The following is a 12,388-nucleotide window of genomic DNA, read 5'->3' on the forward strand; positions in this document are numbered from 1 at the left end:
CCTTTCTACCTGCAATCTTTTATCTACGGCTGGCTCAACTCCAGCTATGTGACTCCTCTTGGCAGATGTCTTAAGGCTCTAGCATCTCCAACATCTCAGTCTCCACTGCAGCCCAGGTCTCCTATACAGTTTTACTCAGTGGCCTCTTAAGGACTTCTTGCAGCAACTGCAACACTGCCGCACACTGCCTGGCCTCAGTAGCTCTCTGATCATGGGGGAAGAACCCAGGACAACCTCACTCTGGTATCTTTCATACCTCCAAAGACAGCACAGTGTGGCTTACACTGCTAAATTCCTGCTAATTCTACAGACAGTTTGGAATGAATCCTTTTCTCTTTTGACTACATTAGCTGCAGGTTTTATGAATAGAAACAATCGCTTTCTGGGAGCAAAAACAAAAACAAACGAACAAACAAGCAAAAACAACAATAAAAAAAACTCCTTAGGGCAGCAGCAGTTCTCAACCCAGTATGTCACGAATGACCTTTATACAGGAGTTGCCTAAGACCATCAGAAAACACAGATACTTACATTATGATTCAGAACAGTAGCAAAATTAGTTATGAAGCAATAAAAGTAATTTTATGGGTATCCAAGAGATGCCCTATCACATGACATGAGCATTTGTTCAACTATGTTCATAGCAGTATTATTTGTAATAGCCAGAACCTGGAAACAACCTAGATGCCCTTCAATGGAAGAATGGATGAAGAAAGTGTGGAATATCTACACATTAGAGTACTATGCTGCGTTAAAAAACAATGACTTCTCAAATTTTGCATGCAAATGGATGGAAATAGAAAACACTATCCTGAGTGAGGTATCCCAGACCCAAAAAGATGAACATGGGATGTACTCACTCATAATTGGTTTCTAGCCATAAACAAGGGTCACGGAGTCTACACTTGGTGATCCCAAAGAAGCTAAGTAAGAAGGTGAACCAAAGGAAAAGCATATAGTTGTCCTCTTGGCTATGGGAAGTAGACAAAATTGCCGGGGAGAAAATTGAGATCTTGGGGGTGGGGTGGGATGGGGGTAAGGGGAGATGGGGAGAGAGGGGGGGAGAGGGGGAGAATTGGGGGAGCTTGGGGAAGGGGGAGGATTGGGATGAAGGAAGGTTGGATGGGGGAGCAGGGAAGCACGGTTCTTAGTTAAGGGAGCCACCTTAGGGTTGGCAAGAGACTTGAACCTAGAGTGGCTCCCAGATGCCCAAGCTGAGGTCCCCAGTTAGTTCCTTGGGCAGCTGAGGATGGGGAACCTGAAATGACCCTATCCTAGAGCAATACTGACGAATATCTTGCATATCATCATAGAACCTTCATCTGGTGATGGATGGAGACAGAGACAGAGACCCACACTGGAGCACTGGACTGAGCTCCCAAGGTCCCAATGAGGAGCAGAAGGAGGGAGAACATGAGCAAAGAAGTCGGGACCACGAGGGGAGCACCCACCCACTGAGACAGTGGAGCTGATCTATTGGGAGCTCACCAAGGCCAGCTGGACTGTGACTGAAAAAGCATGGGATAAACCTGGACTCTCTGAGCATGGCGAACAATGAGGGCTGATGAGAACCCAAGGACAATGGCACGGGGTTTTGATCCTACTTAATGTGCTGGCTTTGTGGGAGCCTAGCCAGTTTGGATGTTCACCTTCCTAGAAATGCACGGAGGGGGGAGGACCTGGGACTTACCACAGGGCAGGGAAATCTGACTGCTCTTTGGGCTGGAGAGGGAGGGGGAGAGGAGTGGAGGGAGGGGGAGAAGGATGGGAGGAGGGGGAGGGAAATGGGAGGCTGGGAGGAGGAGGAAATGTTTTTTTTTTCTTTTCTCAATAAAAAAAAAGTTAAAAAAAAGTAATTTTATGGTTGGGAACTGTGGCAGCATTAGGAAGGTTTGAGAACCACTGCCCTATGTTTTTTTTTTTTTTCCTTTCAAGAATTGGAAGCTTAGCTGAGAAAATACTGCAGATATTGGGGGCGGGGGTGGGTGGGGTTGCTCACAGGGCACCCTTCCCATAGATCTGAACACAGCAGGAGGCCTTTCCTTAAGGATACTAATTTTTCACTTTTACTCTTTGAGCACATTAGGCTTCCTAGTGCTTCCTTTTCAACTTCTTATCCCTGGTCTCTCTTTACACTGTTGTTTTCTAAAGGGTTTCTGGTAAATTTATGACTTGTTTCTCTTTATCATCTAACTCTGTGGAATGGAAATACCCTCAAAAAGTAAAGTATTCTCTCTGTTATGTTCTCTGATCCAGCCCAAGCAGCTACTCTGTAAAGGTCAGTATTGTATAAACTGGAGCCATGACTAGTTCATGATATAGTTTAGGGGAAGGGTTTTTAATTATAGATGAGAGAGAATAGCCAGAGGCATCTGAAGAATCCAGAGCAGAAATAGAAGGAGACTGAACAAGGCTAAAAGACTGAACCTAGCCATGAAAGAAGCAGAAACAGAGCAGGAGGGAAAGGGGAAGAGGCAGACACAGAGAGAAGGTTATAGAGAGAGATCCAAAAGAAGACAAAGAGTGAGAGACCAAACCTGAGAGAGGACATAGCTAAAATCACCAGGGTTATAAGGAAAAATGAGTAGTTGAGGTAGGGAAGCTCCAGAGCTGAAAGGAGTTTAGGGCTAGGGAGATGAGAAGAACTAGGAAGCTAGCATGAACTTTGAAATGCTCATCAGGTACTTGTAATACAGAGAGGACCTGGGGGCCAATGTGGTGGTTTGAATAAGGATGGCCCCCATAGACTTATATATTTAAATACTTATTCATCAGGGTGAGGCTACTGGAGAAGGATTAGGAGGTGTGGCCTTGTTGGACTACGTATGAACTTGTTAGAGGAAGTGTATCCCTGGTGATGGGCTTTGATGTTTCAAAAGCCCAAGCCATGTCCAGTGGCTCTCCCTGCTGACTGCTGATCCAGACGTAGAACTCAAGGCTACTTCTCCAGTACCATTTATGCCTGAATGCTGCCATGTTCCCTGCCATGATAATGAACTAACATTCTGAAATAAAGGTTAGTCCAACTAAATGCTTTCTTTCATAAGAGTTGTTGTGGTCACAGTTTCTCTTCACAGCAGTACAACACTAAGATGGCCAGCATGTGCTCTGGTCTGCTAACAGGCACTAAAGATAGCCATTTGCCCCTTCTGCCAATGATAAGGGAAATGGGGGAACCGAACCAGCTGCACAAGTTTCTGAGGAATGGTATCTTTTGCTAACCACCAGAATTTGGGGAAATGGAGTTTCCTTTGGATATGACAACTATTCAACAAATATTAGTGTTATGAATGGGAATGTAGAGCATGTACCCTAGTTCTGAAACAACCATCTTGGTATTCAAATTTAACCATACCTTGGGCAATGAAGTTCAATCCTAGTTGGAGATAATTCTTAGTAAAACTATCTGTATATGCACACATTGACTGTAATTTTAGTACTACTTGGTCTTTGGATAATATGAGTATTCAGATAAGAATCTGTACAGGAATAAAAAAAATTCTTTTCCTCTAAAAAACAATAAGCACCAAAGTATCCTGAGGCCTTTGGTTTGTACCTCTGTGTCCGAGAGTGGAACAACTGGCCTTTTCTATGGAATGGATAGATAAATCAGCTTTAGAAGCAGCATTTAATAAGGGACCTGTGAAGTTATAGTGTATATTAATGTCAGCCACTTAGCTGGATGATCATCATACAACTGATAAATAAAAAATTCTAAATATGTAGTTATTTTAACTCCAGATTTACAGAAAGACACTGTCATAGCAACTCAGTTACAAATTTGCCTAAAGTCGTGTGAATAACTTGACACTTCCTATAACCCTTAAGCCTGTTGCACTACTGGTTTTGGATGGAGACCAGGTCAAGATATTAACTAACGGGGCTGGAGAAAAGGATGAGTGGTTAAGAGCACTTGTTGCTCTTCCAGAAGACCCAGGTTCAATTCCCAGTACCCTTATATCTGTCTCTAACTCCAGTTCCAGAATATCTGACTCCTTCACACAGACATACTAGGAGGTAAAATACCAATGTACATAGGATGTTCACTAACAACTAACTGTCCAGTGCCACAGAGCTCACTGAACTTCTGAGAGACCTGTGTTACTGTTTGAAAATGTTTGGCTTAAAAATCCTTGAAAGGATCCTGAACAAGAAGATGAGGGGTGTGTGTTGGGGTGCTACTATCCTTCCCAGCTCTCATATACAGCTTCAGTGGAATATTTTCCTCTCAACCTGGGATTCTACTTAATGAAAACTGTTAGAATACAGGTATGTTGATGCAATGCTGACTGAATATAAAAACAGACACACTGTAGCGTTGAATACCTATAATCTAAGCAACTGGGAAGCTAAGACAGTAGGATTGTTGAGTATGAGGCCAGCCTAGGCTACACAACTGTGTCTCAAACAACAAAAACAAAATCCCAAACTTGCAGATACATAATAAAGTCTATATCCATCATGCTCTTTTTAATACTTTGAAAAATAAAAAAACCTACCCTATTCTTTACTACCATTGTATATTAAAATATTAATTAGAAATTATTTAAATTAACAAACATTTCCCCTAAAAGCATGTATTTTTCTTTTTTTTAGCATTTTTTGTTTTGCATTCTTAAAATAATATCTGTTAATTTTGAGAATTTTATTCATGCTTACATTGTATTTTGATCATATTCACTCCCTCTTTCCAGATCCACCCCAAACTCCTATACCCTTTCCAACTCTGTTCATCATCAGAGAAAGTCAGTGCAGGAACTCAATCAGGTCAAGAACTTGGAGGCAGGAGACAATGCAAAGGCCATGGAGGGGTGCTGCTTACTGGCTTGCCCCTCATCGCTTGCTTAGCCTGCTTTCTTACAGAACCTAGAACCACTAGCTGAGGGATGGCACCACTCGCAAGGCACTGGGCCGTCCCCAGTCAATCCCTAATTAAGAATGTTCTACAAGCTTTCCCACAGCCTAATCTTATGGAGGCATTTTGTAATTTGAGGTTCCCTCCTCTCTAATGACTCTAGCGTGTGTCAAATTGACATAAAACTAGCCAATACAACTGACCCCTTATCAACCTGACACAGAAATACAGCACTTTTCAATTAGAACTGTTCCTTTCCTATTAATCCCCAAGGTGACATATTAATATCACAATATAAATCAAATAACTAAATTCTGTTGTAATTTAGCAGAGTCACTGTAGCTGGCTAGATATTAGAATATACAACTATTTTTTTAAGAAATAACTTGACCTTGAAGAATCTTTGTGGAAAACAGTGATTGTGACCTTGATTTTGGTCACAAGATGCCCCACCCAGATACACCCCAGGCTCTTGTATTATTGTGTATTGCAAATGATATATAATAAAGGACTAGAGTCATGAGGGCAAGTGATGCTTTCCTTCAGTAAGACATGCAAATTAGATTAGGGACATTGTTATGAGAAAATATTTTGTGTAACTTTCAATAAATACATCTTTGTGTAGCTGTTCGGGGCTCAGGCCATCAGAGAAGACGGACCTTCCTGTTGTCACTTAGGCCTTAAAATTATATCTTGGAGTGCCTTCTCAGCAAAAGAAGAGAGGGGAGGAGTGAGAAAACTGAGGGCTTTGAGTATGCACAATATTTCCTTTAAAATTTAGGTGGCACTGGTCCTAGGCCTGATTCTGGTGATACAGGATGGTTATTCCCTTAAGGTGGTAGGGTTGCATCATTCTTAAGGAAATATCCCCTAGCCACTATTAATGTGAAAGAGAATTACCCAGTTCAGGGTTCTCCAAATACAGTTATTCCATTAAAAAAAAAAAAGGTGGGATAATCTGGGAAAGATGTTATTGAGTGTCTAAGAGTTCTCAGCAGAACTGGGAAGCACCTGCAAGATGTGATACCAACAGTTTCAAAGAATATTTAGTGATAACGTAAAACTAGAACACAGAGAAAAGAATGAAGGTTTATAGAAGGAATGAGAGTATTCCATTTGTACCTCCTTATTTTCATGCAGGTGTTGCTAAAAAGTCCTGTGTTTTTCAAGATCCCAGCCAATGCCATAAGTATTATTAGTACAAATTCTCCAAGTCTACAGAAGGGCAACCTAAGAAGAGGACATTTCAAGAATCTGACTTACTTTCCACCTATATTAAGCTTGAGTATAAGCAATGTTTCACTCAAAGCAGAAATTCATGTTAACACACCATCTGGTTGGAGGTGGAATGGGTAAATCAATTACCATAACATGCTGTTTCTTTACAAACTTGACAGAAGCTAGGGTCATCTGGGAAGAGGGAATCTCAGTAGAGAAAATGTCTCCAAAATTACAGAGCATTTTCTGATTAATGACTGACATAACAGGCCACACTACTGTATGGATGGGGCCACATAAAAATTCAAGCTTAGAAGGCATTCCAGTAGGCAGTATTCCTCAAAGTCAGCACCTCAGTTTTTGAGAACAGATTTATGACCTGCTGAAGTTTCTGCCTTCCCAAATGATGGGATGTGATTGAAATGTACAAATCTTGTGGTGATTTGAATGAGAATGACCCCATAGGGTCATATATTTGAAAACTGGGTCCCCAGTTGGTGGAACTGTTTGGGAAGGGATTAGGAGGTAATGCCCTTGTTAGAGAAGATATGTCACTGGGGGAAGTTTTTGATATTTCAAAATTCCATGCCACTTCCAGCGGTGCTCTCTCGGCCTCCTGCTTTTGGATTGAGATGTAGGCTTTTCAGCAGTTCCTGTCATCATGCCTTCATTCTACTTATTGGCCATCAGACAAATTAAAACATTTTATTTTATAAGTTGCCTTGGTCATGGTGCTCTGGTACTGCAATAGAAAACTAAGACACTTCCCAAGTTGTTTTTATTGTCGTTGTTGTGGTAGTATTTATCACAACAGCAGAAACCCTAACTGGAACACATAGCCGAGTCACTCATCGTGGAAGTTTCTCCCAGACCTGTTCTGCCCCTGTCAGAATACCTTGTAGGAATACTGGAAACTAGACAACAATGGAACAGTGAGAGGCAAGACTATACTTTAACCAGGACTGCTTGTTTGTAGATAGTGTTTGTCTTCTATTTAAACTGAAATCTCATATCAGGAAATGAAAAAAGTAAAAGAGTCTGTCACAAGACCTTTTTGTCTGCTCTTCCTTCTAATGTAGCCACAATGATTTAAGTATTCTTTTGCTATTCTGAAACAGGGCCTCATATAAGTACAGATAGGCCTTAAGCTGACCAAAAATGAGTTTGAAACCTTGTTCCTCTAGTTTTAACATCTGGAGTGGCCGATATTACATTATAGACCTGAATGTTTCCATTACCCTATTTCAACATTGAACCCATGTCTTCTGGTATGCCAGGTTGGCACTTTATAAACTGAGTCACATCCACAACACACCAACCCAGCCACAGCAAATGAATCTCCTTTCTCTATTCTGCATTAATATTTGTATCTTTAATTGACCTATTGACATACGGTCATTCTTATTTTTTATGCTATATATTTCATGTATAACAATTCAACTAATGCATATGGCCTCTGCAAAGCATACATTTCAAGCAGATTAGGTTTGGAAAACTGCTGACATTCCTTGGCTTTGTCCAAAATTGCAACATTTTGTTGGCAGTCACCAAAGTTTTGAACTTCAGGTTTCCAAATAAAAAGAAGGAAGAAAGGACATTTTGGAGGTCAGAAAAAAATCCCAGAACTGTGATATAGTACTGATATTGTACTTCTAACGTTAAAAAATGTATAAGTATATTCTAACAGAAAATAGGTACTCCACAGTTTAAAAAAAACTACCATAAGAATCACAGAAACATAAGAAGGAAAAGAAATTTTACTGGCTGTCTGTCCAGATTAATTATATTTTCTACAAACATATTCTCAGCATTTAATTAGGTTAGATGTACTTATTAAGTTGGATAGACTATGCATTTATTAAATACTTGCAATCATTCTTCACAACTTTTCAAACCAACCGTTCCTCACCAATCAAAAACTTAAGCAATTAAGAATTACTTTTGGCAATACTCCCCTCTCTACCAACTTTCATTAACAGTAAAAGTAGTCACCTGCAAGTAACTAATTCAACACCTATTTGCTGAGGTCTACTAGCATTAGCAAGATGCAGGGGGACAGTGGTGCACAAAGGAAGAAACGATTCCAGCTCTCACTTCCTGGAATGTAAAGTTACACAAGTAAACATATTCACTGAAGTACAAGAAATATAGACTAGGGGTAGTATTAGGAAGGGCACTGAACAAAATCCAAGCAAAAATTACCCTATAACAATAGTAGTAACAGACAGACCTGGCCCTAACTAAATCACGTAATATACACAATTATTTTATCCTTTTGAGATGGAAGCAATTGCCTAAATTTTGCAGATGGGAAAACCCAAATGCAAACGTGAGTGTTAAGAACATAAACTCAGGTCTGCATGCTTGGGCAGCAAATACTCTTACCTACTAAGCCATCTTAAGAGACAACAATTGTGCCCAGAATATTACTGATTTCTGAATCTCCTTATCAGTGCTCTTTACTGAAATCCAAGTATTGATTTCTTAGAGATCATTCTATGAATATCTTGAAATATTACACTTAACAGTATATTTCCTTTGCAATAAATCATTAATTGTCATCAGATGCCCATGAATAAATGACTGTAAAATGGGCTGGAGAGATGGCTCAAGCTGTTCAGAGCAATTGATGATCTTCCAGAAGATCCCAGTCTGGTCCCCATATTCACAATGGTGCACAACCATCCATATCTACAGTTCCCAGGAACCCAATGCCTTTTTCTACCTCTGCAGGCACCAGGCATGCATTTGGTACCTACCTACCTACCTACCTACCTACCTACATGCAGCAAAACACTCATAGATATAAAATAATTAAAAAGATTAAATGACTACAAAACAACTTCTACTTGGTGATAAAAATTATAAAATAGAAAAATCTATATTCAATAATTAAAATAGTTTTGACAAAACACCTCAAATTGTGTGTGAATTCATAGGAAGGAAGGACAGAAAGAATAATAAGATGTGAGCTTAATTGACAGGCACAATTCTCTTTTAGACAAAGGATCTCATGGAAGACAATGCCTGATTCCATGAATGCTTAAGTCACAGTACTGGAAAGCAATACTGGAAAGAAACTACAAAACTAAAAATGCATAATTTGGGGTACTGGCATATGACATATACAGCTACAGCTAAAAGTTCATTGTTTTTACATCCTTCCTTAGGCCCTGCACATGCTAGTCATCTCATTAATTATAGGAAAACAAACAAATGAACAAACAAAAAACCAAGAAAAACGGTATTCTCATTGATCAATAATGACTGTACCCAGAAATGAGGAACGATTGGGAGAAATTTACCTTTGCCAAAAATAGGATAAGCATTAGGATTCAAAGAAAGGTTAAGGAATAAATACAGTCTAGGTTTCTTTGAGTAAATATCCCATAAAAGCTCCTGGCTAGCACGCATGTACACACACATAAACATACAAATACATCATAAACTTAAAAAACATTTACACATGTAAGAAATACTAAGATTACCCTGGAATATTTATTCAGGCTTTACCAGGTACTAGGTTGCAGCATCTCTTACAACCTATGAGGAACACACTATTAGGAGAGGTTATGTAACTCACCCAAAGTGACATAGGTAATAAGAACAGAAACTAGAATTCCAAGCATGGTCACCTAATTACTATACTAAGATGCCTCCACTCAGCAGTTTACTTCTTATTCTCTACGCCAAAGGGATACAGATTGCTAATAACATGAGTGTCAAGCAGTAAGAGCAAGAAATACTAGGGAACTGAACCCTAGAGATATAAAAGCAAGAACAAGAAGCTAAAATTTGCATAGCCGCAATGTTGTAAATATGGGAAGAGATGAAGGAAGATACTTCTTAGGCTACTGAATTGGCCACTAGTTAGTAATTACTGTTCATCCACTGGTGGAAGACAGAAAGGGAAACTGGTGATTTAGTTTCATTTAAAGGGTAGGAAGAAGTATTACCTACGTAATGAGAAATACCAATTTTGTAAAACTCACCCCACCAGGTAAGCTTTCTACATTAGAAAAGCCTGAGCTTTGAAAAGAAAGAAATGATCCCTCCATGCTTCTTCAATACATGATGATTTTACAAATTAGGCACTGAGTGGCAACACTCTGTAGAATTAGGACTAGAAACCAGCTCTGGTCTAGGTCTAAAACATTAAAGATATGAATCACAAGATTGCAGACAGAATAAAATTATAAAACCTGTACCTTGAAGACTTGTAAGTCATTAGTAAATACTACACAGTTGTGTTTTTCCTCAGTATTTTTGCATGTATGAATTTTGGCCTAAAATTTCATTTCACATACTGCTCCTAATTCTCCATCTTCCAAACTCTACCAAAAGAGAATTCATATAATCAAATATGCACTTGTAACCACTTAGTATTCTTTAACAAAAAATAGACATGCAAGCTTAAAAACTTAAAGAACTGACAATATTGACTGCATGTATCTTCCTTAAAAACCCCATTTTTCATTGAACAAACTTTACACGATAACAAGAGTTTGTACTCAACTCGCTGCAACACTTTTTTATGTTTTAGGTCCTAAGTAGATCTTTCCCCAAAAATCCCTTTTTATATTTAGGACTGACTGAAAAAAATGACATTTCTTTGCTCAGTTTCCCACCAGAGAAAACCAAGGTGGCACTGATTAAGGCCCGTACTGTGAATGCAGGCCAATGAAAATAAGCTTTCCTATGCTGTTGTCAAAGTCATCTCAAGAATCGCTAGAGATTAGGCTGAATTTACTCCTTGGGTTGCAGAGACCATCAGCTTCCTCTCAGCGGACCACACTCTGTTCTGCAGTCCAAAGGAGGAGGAAGGATCAGAAAGGTGCCTCCCACTTCTACCTCCAGCATCCCTGTAGGCTATTAGGAAGACTGGACCAAATAATGGTTTTAAAAACTCCCTATCCATGTGTCTAGGTTGCTTTGTACAAAATCTGCATCCAGAAGACTGTCAAGTGACACAGAATGGAGAACTCTGAGATACCAAAATTACTTATATTTACTGTCCCATGTCTAGTGGTTCTTGAATCAATAACAAAATATCCCAGAGCTTCGTCTGGGGAGGAGTTACCTAGGAAAGGCAGCTTTTCAGTGAACCTGGCTCTCCTAGAAAAGGCCAAAGTTCCAGAGCCCCGGCCCGAGCCCAGTCAAAACTTACCCAGCTGCCACTCGCGGCCTGAGCGCTCCCGCGCTTCTCAGGCATGGCTGCCGCCTTGGGTGAGGCCGTCGCCTTCCACCCCGGTTCCTCCGGCGACTCCCCGTCCGTGCTCATGCCGCCGTCATGCCCGGACAGGTTCGGGTCGCTCCAAAACACCGGCAGCGCCGCAACTGCGGCGGCGGAGCCCGCGCCTTCATGGGCTCCGCAGTCCGCGGCGGCCTGCCACTCAGGCGGCGGCGCCAGTGACGACGCCGGCTGCTGAGGCGACACCGAGGCTGGAGCCGTGCAGGAAGCGAACAGGACCCTGAACTATACGATCGTGGTCCGTGAACACAGGACACCGACACTGGCAGTGAGCGCCAGAACGGTCTGGGGCGACAAAAGCACTAAGCAAAAGCGGCTCCCGCCTGCAACACCCACCCCTCTCAACTAGCTCAACCAAGCTCCGCCCCGGTATGCGTGGCGCACCAATACTGCGTCATCTCTTGGGGACTTGGGAGTCTACCGCTTTTTACAGAGACCGAGAGGACCCAAGGCTCCCTGGTTAGGCTAGACTGGCCAGGGAGCCCCAGGGATCGCCTGTTTCCTCCTACTTAGGGCTAGGATTCCAAGAGTACGCGACACACTTTTATGTGGGTTTTAGGAATCCGACTTGGGTCCTCAGGCACCTTAGGAACTGAGTCGCCCCCCCTTCCCCTAGTAAATGATAATTGGTAATAGTTATAAAAATGGACAACCTGAGCCGGGCGATGGTGGCGCACGCCTTTAATCCCAGCACTCGGGAGGCAGAGGCAGGCTGATCTCTGTGAGTTCGAGACCAGCCTGGTTTACAAGAGCTAGTTCCAGGACAGGCTCCAAAGCCACAGAGAAACCCTGTCTCGAAAAAAACAAAAACAAACAAACAAAAAGAACAACCTGATACACAAGCCCTGGATCTGGAATCCTAAAATGGAATCATATATATATATATATATATATATATATATATATATATATATATATATATCTTCCCCATTTATATATATATATATATATATATATATATATATATATTTATATAAAATGGTATCCCAGAAACCTCCAATCTTGCACTGATTAACAGAAAATTCCACAGGTATATTGTTCAGTGATAGAGCATTTGCTGGGTA

At 40.9% G+C, this 12,388-nt stretch overlaps 1 protein-coding gene across 1 annotated transcript in view; it reads right to left on the reverse strand.

The window, feature by feature from the left end:
* LOC121443393 (hippocampus abundant transcript-like protein 1) overlaps positions 1–11,693 on the reverse strand; it is a 40,556-nt gene extending 28,863 nt beyond the window's left edge. The window contains exon 1 of the mRNA XM_041645150.1: positions 11,241–11,693. Coding sequence (XP_041501084.1) covers positions 11,241–11,354 — 114 coding nt within the window. The 5' untranslated portion in view covers positions 11,355–11,693. The remainder of the gene's footprint in view (positions 1–11,240) is intronic.
* Between the last annotated feature and the right edge of the window lie 695 nt (positions 11,694–12,388).

The sequence above is a fragment of the Microtus oregoni genome, unplaced genomic scaffold (genome assembly GCF_018167655.1).
Source record: "Microtus oregoni isolate MIOR12 unplaced genomic scaffold, Mior012 000105F_ref0000443, whole genome shotgun sequence".
NCBI classification, from domain to species: Eukaryota; Metazoa; Chordata; class Mammalia; order Rodentia; family Cricetidae; genus Microtus; species Microtus oregoni.